General features: G+C 46.8%; 1 protein-coding gene across 3 annotated transcripts in view; it reads right to left on the bottom strand.

Annotated features, from left to right (window-relative positions):
- LOC123754014 (transcription factor 12) overlaps positions 1-13,297 on the bottom strand; it is a 380,851-nt gene that overhangs the window by 145,230 nt on the left and 222,324 nt on the right. Inside the window, exon 1 of one of the 3 annotated variants that reach the window (XM_069306757.1) lies at positions 9,917-10,111. The exons of the other annotated variants lie outside the window; for them this stretch is intronic. Within the exon in view, the coding sequence (XP_069162858.1) occupies positions 9,917-10,096 (180 nt within the window). The 5' untranslated portion in view covers positions 10,097-10,111. Of the gene's footprint in view, positions 1-9,916; positions 10,112-13,297 lie in introns of those variants that run through there. 3 annotated transcript variants of the gene reach the window in all.

Consider the following 13,297-nt stretch of genomic DNA (forward strand, 5'->3'; position numbering starts at 1 on the left):
CTCACTTCGCTGGAAGACAGAAGAGTTAGGGGGGACATGATCACCACATTCAAGATTCTGAAGGGGATTGATAGGGTAGATAAAGACAGTCTATTTAACACAAGGGGAACACGCACAAGGGGACACAGGTGGAAACTGAGTGCCCAAATGAGCCACAGAGATATTAGAAAGAACTTTTTTAGTGTCAGAGTGGTTGACAAATGGAATGCATTAGGAAGTGATGTGGTGGAGGCTGACTCCATACACAGTTTCAAGTGTAGATATGACAGAGCCCGATTGGCTCATGAATCTGTACACCTGTTGATTGACGGTTGAGAGGCGGGACCAAAGAGCCAGAGCTCAACCCCCGCAAACACAACTAGGTGAGTACACACACACACACAGTTTGTGGTTATGATGACAATTTCCGACATGATGTAGAACATTTAGAAAGATATTTCCGGTCCTTAAGAAGGATTTCCCAAAGCAGACTCCCGGCTACGAGCGCGACACAACAACACATCCCTACCAGTCTCCAGCCTACACCAGCCTACCTTACACATCATACAACCACCATTATCCCTACTGCCGTATACATCGTAGGCCTATGGGCCTGTTACGTAGCATTACGTGTACGTATTTGGTTGATTAGATACGCACAGTTTAGTGATTTTTCATATTGATTTCGTAGTCTTACGAGCAGTCGGTTTGTTGGCAGTGAAGTGTCGAACGAGTTGAGACGAAGCCTGAAGCAGAGCAGGGAGCTGAGTGAGGCCAGGGGGTAGTAGAGCGCTAGGATACGGGGGTGGGGGTTGTAGAGCACGGCGCTCTAAATGCGGGTGGAGTCGAGGAGCTGGGCGTGGGACGAGGGCGTGGAGGCGCGCTACCGCTCACAGGATGAGTATGGGGTGCACAATATATCAAGTTCAATGCGGCCGAAGTCTGGCTGTCTGCTCGGTGTCGAAGCTGAAGCGTCTTGGAGCAGGAACTGGACACGTCGAGTCCTACATTGTTGGTGGTGAGTACTGGACACGTGCGCTATCTCTCAAGCGTCTGTACTGAACCACTCTTGAAATCTGACTGCAGATTATTCGTTGTTGTTTTAGATTCAGCTACTCGGAACAAGTTCCAAGTAGCACGGGCTATGGTGAGCCCGTAGTGGACTTACCTGGCACAGGAGCGGGGCAAGTAGCACGGGCTATGGTGAGCCCGTGCAATTGGAGCCAGTATATCACATTATTAACATCTTTATTGACAAAATTAATTACAATTTTGCCTAATATCACTGACATAATATACTTGCTACAGACACCTCACATGCGTTTATCTCCATTCACAAGTTAAACTTGTTTCTGAATGCAGAGTTCGAGTGCTTATGGATGACAAGCTTGAGTAAGTCTCCTAGACCAACCTGCCAGGAAACTACTCCCTTGTAATATCTGGATCTGAAATTCCACGGTGAGAAACATATCCTGAGCTGAAAGGATTTCACATTCCATATCCCAATAATCTGGGCATTTCCGTCTATGTTGTCTCTCACGCTATATAAAGGAGTGCGTAGGGGGCACTCTGTTACGGGCTATTCATGCCCGTGCCACCTCTTGGGTGGCTTAATCTTTATCAATCGGGAACTGTGCATCTTACGGGCTCACCATAGCCCGTGCTACATGGACACTTCGTTCTGAGTAGCTAAATCTAAAACAACACAGGTGAACTGTGCCAGAGCACCGCTCCTGTGCCAGGTAAGTCCACTACGGGCTCACCATAGCCCGTGCTACTTGGAACTTTTTGTTCCCAGTAGCTGACTCTTAAAACAACAACGATGAACTGTGGCCTGGTGTGACCATCGCCACCCTTGACCTCTTCCTCCTCACTGGACATTCCAAGGCCACTACGCCGGAGGCAAGTTGCAGGTGCCAGATTCACGAAGCAGTTACGCAAGCACTTACAAACCTGTACATCTTTCCTCAATCTTTGACGGCTTTGGTTACATTTATTAAACAGTTTACAAGCATGAAAACTTCTTCACAATCAATTATTGTTATAAACAGCCTTCTGGTGCTTCGGAACTTATTACTGTTTAATAATTGTAAACAAAGCCGGCAAAGATTGAGAAAAGATGTACAGGTTCGTAAGTGCTTGCGTATAACTGCTTCGTGAATCTGGCCCCAGCTGACCGGCCGCCAGCGACCTCGGATACTAAGGGGAAACTTGAAAGACCTAAAAATATCCAAAACAGACAAAAGAGATGTTTTTTCCTTTTTGTACAATGTTGGTACTGTTTACTGTTCTTATGAAGGACACGTCATAACACATCTGAGCCTAATACGGTCTAACCCAATCTAATACATCATAACCAAATGATATACACAGTTTTAATAACTGGAAAACGAGCTTCGTCAAATTGTCTTGTGAACGATTTGACTGTGTGAGGAACGAAGACGTTTGTCATCTCAACGTCTCAGATCTGATCGCTTCTATATTTCGTCTAACAAACGAAAGGACTTGAATCTACCAGGAAAGAAAAGTCCGTCTGTCGAACTCAACTAATTATATAAGATCGTGGGAAAAAATATACAAGGGATAACTGAGAGACCAAAGTCGACACCAGTACACTTGTACACCTTGTACAGGTGTACAAGGTGTACAGACACCTGTACAACAGGTGTCCAATGGAAGAACAGGTGATTGATTTCACTGTATTTCGGCCGAAGGCTGGTGTTTGAACCATGCACATTTAGCCTCCAAACATATTACATAGAAACTGCAGTCTCTGCGAGAAGTAGGTTCGTACGTCTCTTGGACGTAGGTTCGAACCCTCATCACGGCCCTTGTGGGTTTGTTCATTTGACTTCCGAGAGCTTGGTCCACCAGGTTGTTGCTTGGAGCAGCCTGCAAGAATTTATTGTATTGCTTTCTGTCATCTGTGTGTATGTACTCACCTAGTTGTGTCTGCAGGATCGAGCATTGACTCTTGGATCCCGCCTCTGTGAGTGAGTGAGTGAGTGAGTGAGTGAGTGAGTGAGAGAGAGAGAGAGAGAGAGAGAGAGAGAGAGAGAGAGAGAGAGAGAGAGAGAGAGAGAGAGAGTATGTGTGTGTGTGGGGGGGGGGGAGCGAGTGCGTGTGACGGGGCGAGAGATAGGGAAGTAAACACCACCAATCCACCTCCTGACAAGCTATCCACAAAACATCAATTCCAGTCACACAAGTCGAGAGAGAGAGGCTGGTGGTGCTGGCGGCACCTCCACAAGACTCACACCATCCCACAATAGACGTATCAGAACAAAGTTTTAATGCAGGAGCTGCTGTATATAAGGAGAGAGTACATAGGACCCCCTGTTACGCCTGCAAGGAACAGGCGCACGCTGGTGAATATAGTAGAATATACAGGACCCCATCCCACTTGTAACCCACAAGCACTCGCTCCTGGCTCCACCACGCAGGGGACGCGAAAAATGCTTTAGAAAACTTAAAAACCTTCGACACAGAACTGTAACATGCAAATTGTACATCAAAACTGAAGTTACTCTGATACAGGGGTCTATCTTTGGGGGGAAGGGAAGGGGGGATGTAGATCCCGTTCTTTATGGTATCTGCGTCGCTTTATAGAAAATGGGCATCTGGCGTATGTCACGGCAGCTCATGCACTGGGTCACTGAATTTCGTCCCCTTCCCAGTTTTCATTCGCATGTCCCCCCAACTGTTTCCGCAAATATCCCTGATCGTTCCATTGTGAAAATATCGCAATGCAAGGGTGGGGTAGTGGTGGTGGTGGTGGTGGCCGCTGACTACCAAATAGGAAGGTGGTGACGATGACGGTGTGTGAGGGAAGTGGTGTTAAGGGGCCAAGGATCACCCGCCCTGCACCCGACACCTGAATAAATTATTTCCCGTGACAGTAATGCCTAACAGGATCACTTTACACTTTACGCTCGTGGCGGCAACTTCGGCGAGGCGCTGGCTCGTACTTGACTCCCAACACCGCACTCTTAACAATTCTTTAAAAGGGTATTTCACCATAATATGCGAGTAAGCAGGGGGCACAAGAGCTGGAGCTTAACACTTCTCCGTAGTCACAGACTGATAAGCTCACTCTTCAGTGCCTCCTGACCAGATATTATGGGGCCTCCTGACCGGCACTTTGGTCAGACCTTTAAAGTTATGAAGAAATTTGGATTTATAATAAAAGATGAGAAGTGTTTAGGTAGATATGTGTAGATTAATTAACGTTTAATGAGGTTAGTGGGAGCGTGAGTACCTTCCATGAGAAGACTGTAGTGTGTAGTGTGGTGCAGAACACTGTGTAGTGTGGTGCAGAACACTGTGTAGTGTGGTGCAGAACACTGTGTAGTGTGGTGCAGAACACTGTGTAGTGTGGTGCAGAACACAGTACAGTGTGCTGGCGAAGTACCACTACAGCCAGCCCAGAGTGGTGCAGGGGGTAGATGACGATGTATTTCAACGGGTGAATTGATAACTATTGGAGCACAGCACAAACCAGTTGGACTGAATGTGATATATTTTCCAAGAGGACAAAGCTGCATGGTCAACATGTCGACACTACAATCCACATGATCAGGCAAGACTGCAGTACTGACCTACGACGAGTAGCTAGCCAAAATAATGGAACGCCAAGGGCTTGGGGAACGCCAAGGGCTTGGGGATGGTGGGGACTGTGGCAACAGCAATTAATACACCTCCAGCTCACCCTCCCCTCACACGATGTGCTGCTCTCCTCAGCTCCGCCCTGCCCGCCCACCGCCAATTAAAGCGTTTTATAGCAGACATAACTTCATGTAATATTCGCCATCACGTAGCATCCATTAGACCAACAACTCGACCGTGACATTAACGCTCCCTGGCACCGCCTAGATTGATGCCCATTCCCGCGCCTCTCAAAAGTATAGTATGTAAACCTTTCCGGAACCAATGTCGGTGGTGTTCACTTTCTGAGGGATGTGATACACGCTCTCAGTGGCGCTCTCAGGCACCCACTGGCGATCTCTTGTAGAGTGGTTCTACTCCCGCACCCTGGCCTGTGGGCCAGCCTTACCTGGTGATCACCTGATCTGTGACCTGTATGTAATTCGCTATTACTGAACATGTCACTAATGGACTTGACTCCTGTTACTGATACCTGGAGAGGGTTTCGGGAGTTCCTCTACTCCCCGAGCCCGGCCTCGAAGAAAATGAGAGCTGTTATTGATGAGCTTAAACTTCAACAATTGATATATTTATTCACACTTTTATTATTAACTAGATGTTAATATAATGGTGTTTTTTCAGCGTTATTTTTGTTCTTGATGTGCATTTCACAGCTGCGGGCGCACCTCACAGCGCTCAACCCACACCAACCGGTGCTCGCGGGGGACATGCGTAGCTCTATACACATTACAAGTAACAAAAGAAAGTCATACCTGCATAAGCGTACGTCAAGCTTCAGGTCGACGTGAGCGTAATGTTGCTATGCAAGTACTTGAAAAGTTCTATCACCAAGTTTTCAACGCCCGTACTGAGTGTGGGCCACACATGCGGTATATGCCGTGTGAGAGACGGTATGTGTGGTTTTTATCAACGCCTTGTAAAGGATACTCTAACGACTGCAATTAAACAAAAGACAATAATACCACTGCAATTAAACCAGCAGACAAAAAGTTTGGCATTGAGTTAAAACACACACATGTGAGACCAGGGACCAGTGGGGGTCAGGGCATGCTACATGGGTTAGGAGGAGTGGGGCCAGGGCATGCTACATGGGTTAGGAGTGGGGCCAGGGCATGCTACATGGGTTAGGAGGAGTGGGGTCAGGGCATGCTACATGGGTTAGGAAGAGTGGGGCCAGGGCATGCTACATGGGTTAGGAAGAGTGGGGCCGGGGCATGCTACACGAGTTAGAACCAGTGAGACCAGGGCATGCTACATAGGTTAGAACCAGAGGGGCTAGGGTATGCTACATGAGTTAGAACCAGTGGGGCTAGGGCATGCTACATAGGTTAGAACCAGTGGGGCTAGGGCATGCTACATAGGATAGAAGGAGTGGGTAGTGTGTGGCATTGTGGGAGGAGAAGAGTTGTTAAGCAACCCCGCCCTCTCAACTAAAGGTCGCGTTCTTCGCGTTATCCTAACAACCGTTACGAACGCAACTTACTAAGAAAGGCAACAACTCTCAACCATTCACGTTTTCTACGCATCGGACTCGATAGTTTCGGCGAGTTGCTTGGATTTACAGGTTTCTGTTAGGCTAAAAAGGTTGAATTTTTTTTTCCCCGAGTGGCAAATTAAGAGAACAGACCAGGGGCCAGATTCACGAAGCAGTTACGCAAGCACTTACGAACCTGTACATTTTTTTCTCAATCTTTAGCGGCTTTGTTTACAATTATTTAACAGTTAATGAGCTCCGAAGCACCAGGAGGCTGTTTATAACAATAACAACAATTGATTGGCAAGTTTTCGTGCTTGTAAACTGCTTAATAAATGTAACCAATGCCGCCAAAGATCGAGGAAAGATGTACACGTTCGTAAGTTCTTGCGTAACTGCTTCGTGAATCTGTCCCCAGTGAGCTGTGCGTGTGTGGGTCGTCTCACAGTAAGGAAAGGTGATAGGGTCCTGATGAAGAAGGGTCGTGCATGATTGACTAGTGCATGATTGGGGGGAATCGAGTACTGTGGTATACAAAGGTATATACCATGTATACAAAGGTATATACCAGGTATACAAAGTCCTAACTGCTAAACAACCAAAATACAGGTACTGAAATAACTGTATGACTGATCTCGTTCAAAGATTGTTCCAGCCTCATGCTGATATCTTTACAAACGTAGAGTAATATTATAAATATGCGTAGATAAAAGAATACCTCTCGATTTCTAGGACCGGGTTTCAAAACGACTATCTATCTAATCTTGCGATGATTCCGGGGCTCAGTGTGTGTGTGTGTGTGTGTGTGTGTGTACTCACCTAGTTGTGCTTGCGGGGGTTGAGCTCTGGCTCTTTGGTCCCGCCTCTCAACTGTCAATCAACTGGTGTACAGGTTCCTGAGCCTACTGGGTTCTATCATATCTACATTTGAAACAGAGTATGGAGTCAGCCTCCACCACATCACTGCCTAATACATTCCACCTGTTAACTACTCTGACACTGAAAAAGTTATTTCTAATGTCTCTGTGGCTCATTTGGGTCCTCAGCTTCCACCGTGCGCGCGCGCGCGCGTGTGTGTGTGTGTTAGTTGCTCACCTAGTACAAACAGCCACACAAACAGTTGACTTGGTCACCATTACCACCCATCCACCTCTAAGTGATGGCTCGGCTCCCTCACTCATCACCAACCGACAATAACCAACAAAGGGAGCGCGGCCCCGTCTGTCTCTCAAGACTAGCGAGTAGGGCAGTAATTTATGAGGTGAGTCTGGCTGTGATTGACAACTGGGTAGTGGGAGAACGAGTAAGGGGAAGAGGGGGAGGAGGGTGTCATCTGCTGGGACAAGGGGAGAACAGGTACCAAACGGGAGGGTGGGGATAGGGTGCCATCTCTGGGGTAAAAGGTGAATAGGTAGAGGGCTAGTCAACAGGGGAGCAATATCATCTGTTGTCTAGTGGGCTAGTCGTTAGATATACACACACTCGCCCCTATTCACCCTGCAGTAATTAGGGCGCTGGGAGCAACCCTCCTGACAGCAGTCAGAAAACTACTACGCCTCCAACTACAAGGGAAAAAGTGAGAGTTATTTTTTTCGTTTTGCATAATTTGATAGCATGACTGGGCGGGCGTAGAGGTGAAAACCTTATACCACTCTCGTAAGGCCATGCCATGGATTCCTCGCTAGCAAAAGCCAGGACGACGTGGGGCTCTGCCACAGAATACAAAGTGACAACACCGATACTAGTCTGCCTTGGGAATAGAGCAGCTCTCCTCAGCGGCAGCCACTGCCTCTCCACGGCCAACAGCAAGCAGCCTGCTCACCCAACCTCCACAATGACGACCAGACCACACACTAGAATGTGAAGGGACGACGACGTTTCGGTCCGTCCTGGACCATTCTCAAGTCGATTGTGAATGTGACTTCTCAAGTCACAATCGACTTGAGAATGGTCCAGGACGGACCGAAACGTCGTCGTCCCTTCACATTCTAGTGTGTGGTCTGGTCATCATACTTTAGCCACGTTATTGTGACTCATCGCCTGCAACCTCCACAATGATTATAACAATCACTAACACTCACTAACTTTTATCATTCTTTTAAATAACATTAAGTATAAATACAAGACATATAAGCACACACAACGCCGTCGTACCACGATATTGAAGGAAGAAACAATATGCAAGATTTGAGGAGTAATCATGTCGGAAGATCTTACCTTTATTCTAAGGTGGAATATCGTTGCACAATAACAGCCCCATTCAAAGCTGGAGAAATTGCTGACATTGTGAACGTGCAAATATCTTTTACTGCTAGAATCCACTCAGTAAAACATCTACATTATTAGGACTGCTTAGTAATTTTTAATTTGTATTCCCTAGTGTACAGGTGAGAGAGATACATAATAATTTACACTTGGAAAATACTAGGAGGATTGGTTCTAAATCTGCACACAGTAATAACATCACATTAAACCAGGAGACATGGCAGGATAAAAGTAGAGGTGCAATAGGTACGCTGAGAGAGAATATTAACATCAAAGGTCCATATTTTTGTTCAACACCTCTACGCATATGGGCATCACTGGCAGACTTCTCATAGTCTTCAAAAGGGAACGTGATAAACACCTTCAAAGGATACCTGATCAACCAGGATACGATTCACATTTCAGGCTGCGAGCGTATGCGGCGAACAGCCTTGTTGACCAGGGGCCAGATTCACGAAGCAGTTACGCAAGTACTTACGAACGTGTACATCTTTCCTCAATCTTTGACGGCTTTGGTTACATTTATTAAACAGTTTACACGCATGAAAACTTGCCAATCAACCGTTGTTATTATTATAAACAGCCGCCTGGTGCTTCGGAGCTCATTAACTGTTTATTAATTGTAAACAAAGCCGTCAAAGATTGAGGAAAGATGTACACGTTCGTAAGTACTTGCGTAACTGCTTCGTGAATCTGACCCCAGACCGCCAACCAGGAGGCCTGATCAGAGACAGGGCCGCGGGGACGTTGATCCTCGGAAACCATCGAAAGGTACCCGAAAGGTCAGAGTAAATGGATGACATTACGAAGGATGACACGGAACCCTTAATATGAAATATAATTATCGTCATAAAAGGTGGAAATAGACGACATGCTCCTCTCTCACACCAGGAATTACCGCCCTTGACATGTCACCCGCTGCCCACAACACCCGCCGCCCACAACACCCGCCGCCCACAACACCCGCCGCCCACAACACCCGCCGCCCACAACACCCGCCGCCCACAACACCCGCCGCCCACACAACACCCGCTGCCCACACAACACCCGCTCCCCACAACACCCGCTGCCACCCATGCCCAACGATTGCCCTACGGATACCTTTTTTCATTAGCTCTGTCTACTCTCTAATTTGCCACAACGATGGTCCATATAGGTACTATAAGTACTCTCTAAACAGGAGGATGGCTTGCCGTCTGTCACCCGTCGATCCCACACAACCCACCCTTACAAACAACACACTCAAGCCACCCACACAAACCACCCCCTACAAGCCACACACAAGCCACCCACACAAGCCACCCCCACAACTCTCACTAAATTACTTCTTATTAAAAGAAGCGTTGAAGCCTCTTTTGCGTGCTCACCATCGCGTCAAGAACCTGCTATTCCGGGGAGGATCAACAGATGACGTGAACGTACATTATTTAGTGTAATTTGGAGCACACTTGTACCTGGAGGAGTGTGAGCAGTAGACGCGATTGGGCCGTCAGGTGGCGTAAGTACACTAAGGGTACAGAACATTTTCCTCACCTCTAGTTTGAAGGTGTAGACCTCGGCAAGCCGGCCATATCCAGGGAACCTGAACATGGCACTACTGCACTCCCGAGGCTGGAGTAGGGGCGGCGTCGAGGGCGGCGGTAGGAGTGGTGGGCGAGGAGTGAGGGGGCGGCGTTGGTACTGTGGGTGGTTCAGGCCGCCACCCACCCACATGCGCCCGCCTAAATACCTGGACTAAGGTGCGCGGGGCGCTCTCCACCCAGCCACACCCACTCACTATCACCACACCCTCCACACTATCACCACACCCTTCACACTACCACCACACCCCCCACACTACCACCACACCACCCACACTACCACCACACCCCCCACACTACCACCACACCCCCCACACTACCACCACACCCCCCACACTACCACCACACCCCCCACACTACCACCACACCCCCACACTACCACCACACCCCCCACACTACCACCACACCCCCCACACTACCACCACACACCCCACACTACCACCACACCCCCCACACTACCACCACACCACCCACATGTCAACTTTGTGAAAGAGAAAACATGCACTCACTTAAACATTGTAGAATTTCCCATAATGACTGACTTTCGCCCTCCTGGGCTGAGGTATGCTGGACTCTGTAACTACTATATGAATACTGGAACACTTGATGATACATTGAACTTGTACCCAAGATTGACCATGTAATGTATCAACTATAAATTTACGGATGTGATGTAACTATATAACCTGAGCTTGTAAAAGCATCTTAATCACCTTCAGTGGTTAAGTGCTTATTTGCACATTAGTTTCTCTATCAGCTATCTCGCCCTGTCAGAGTAAGAGAAATATGTGTATGTGTGTGCAAATATGTATGTATGTGTGTGTGTGTATGTATATGTATGTGCATAAAATATATGTGGAAAGCTGATCAGAATTTCATTTCACCTTTGTAAATGCATATTAATGGCAGTATGTAAAAGACACATCGAACACTTTATGTAGGGCATACGTAAATCTGTGTATCTATGTATTTACATATGTAGGTTAGCTTAGCATTTTAAAAGCACTACAATCACCTTCTGTGGTTGATTGTTCAATAAATCCCTGAACTATATGTTTAACAAATCTCTCACCCTGTCCATATGGACAGAAGAAAATGTATATATACTGGTTAGCATTGTAAATGTGTGGCCACGTCTGTGGTAGAAAATAATAATAAAAAAAACTACCATACCCAACTATATCACTAAAAAAAAAAAGCTCAAACATGATGCTTAAACCCCACAGCACCTATCTTATATATCATATATAATTATATACCAAAAAATGTAGCAACCAAAAAAAATAATTTCTGAAAAAGTGCAAAATACCATTTCAGAATTTTTTATATATTAATAACACACACAAAAGAAGCCTTTTTTTAAATGGATAATTTCAAAATAAAGGAACGACGTGTTTCTTCAGCATTCACTTGAGGAAGGTAAGGCTGTAGACAGCGTTGAGATTCACTTCTTGGAGGAAGGGAGTCGAGGGGACGGCCAGACATCAAAGTCCGGGAAGTTAATGGCGCCGTCACATCCACCAGGCCTTGGGGTCACCAGAGACAAATTCATTAGCAAGGCGGAAAATCACGTGACACCAAGTTTTCCTTCAAGACCTTACGAGGCGCCGGGGGACAAGAGCCCAAGCCACTGACTGGTTCTCTCCTGCTGTATATAGGCGCTGCTGGTGGCCCGCTGCTCCTGTGCCAGGTAAATCCACTACGGGCTCACCATAGCCCGTGCTACTTGCGCCCCGCTCCTGTGCCAGGTAAGTTACCGGCTCACCATAGCCCGTGCTGATTGGAACTTGTTCCGAGTAGCTGAATCTATAATAAACAGCCCGCTGCCCGCCCCTACCTGTTTACCTGTGATATACCTGCTGCTGCTGCTGCTGCTGGAGTCGCTGATCCGTGCTGCTGGTGCAGAGTACTGTGATGTACTGTTCTCAGAAACAGTCTTGCAGATTCTCCTGCTTCAGTTGGTACTCCTGCACTCTCTACTGACATCACAACAGTGCCATTCATTCCGAAAGTTGTTGACGCCGATGTGTTTCTAATTTTGCTCCAGGTGTTGCTGTTTGTATTCCGAGGATCAACGTCCCCCTGCGGCCCGGTCTCCGACCAGACTTCGTGCTTGACGGCCTGGTCGAAGAGCCATACGTCAGGCTGTCTACTCACAGCCTGCCGTGTGAGTCACCACAAGTATCCTGCGAGGGTGTTCATCAAGTTCTCTCTTCAACAATGTGGGAGGTCGGCCAGTTATGTGTAGAGGAAGACTGTTGACAAGTCTTGGGGCCTTTAACGTTGAACGAATTCTCTCTCAACGAACTCATGATGTTATGTCGGTGTGCAGATTTGGAGCCAGTCCTTGTATTTTTGTTTACAAGTCTACATTATTTATTTATTTATTTATATACAAGAAGGTACATTGGGATTGTGAGGATACATAGGATAGTAATTACAATCTTGTAAAGCCACTAGTACGCGCAGCGTTTCGGGCAGAATTATGAATCTCTCCGGTCTGCTCTCCTTGGAATACCGATTTAATTATTTTAAACAGTCCCTAATAATTTAGATGTTTTACCGAGTGGATTCTAACATTAAAGGATCTCTACACACTCTCCAGGCTAGTAATATCTCCAGCATTGAAAATGAGATGTTAGTGTGCAACAATATTCCACCCTAGAGAACAGTAGTGTCTTGAAGAGTATCATCGGTGAGAGGTCTTAATTTCTGCATAACCATTTTGAAAATCGAAATTTAACTGGATGGAGTTCTGGGAGTTCTTATATTCCCCAAGACCAGCCTGGGGCCAGGCATAACATGTGAGACCTTGGTCCAACAGGCTGTTGCTTGGACCGGTCCGCAGGCCCACATATCCACCACAGCCCGATTGATCCGGCATTCCTTCCAGCAATTAATCAATCCTGCTGTGACGTGACTTCTGTCACTACCCATCTCGCCTGATCTGTTTTAGCCAATGAGAGGCGTCATATGATGTAAAGTGACGGCACTCGTGCCTAATTGGCTGACACAGTTTTCTGACGTCAATGACTAAGCACATGCAGCTCAGTGCTCTGTGAGTCTACAATGAGGATGGGTCTACAATGTGTGTGGGAAGGACCGAGTCACTAGGAATGTTCTCAGTATGCGTTGGCAGAGACTAGAAGCTTACTTATAAGCAGTAATTCGTTAGCGGTAAGATTATTTGGCTGGCTAAGTTCCAATAGCCCCCTTTTAAGACACATAATATAAATCCACAGGGTCACTAACTTAAGACTGTGAATCAAAGCTTATCCTTCCAAAAATATAAAAAACAAAGGACTTCCAGAATCCAGAAAGGCCGAGGCTTCAA

The sequence above is a fragment of the Procambarus clarkii genome, chromosome 6, assembly GCF_040958095.1.
Source record: "Procambarus clarkii isolate CNS0578487 chromosome 6, FALCON_Pclarkii_2.0, whole genome shotgun sequence".
Taxonomy (NCBI): Eukaryota; Metazoa; Arthropoda; class Malacostraca; order Decapoda; family Cambaridae; genus Procambarus; species Procambarus clarkii.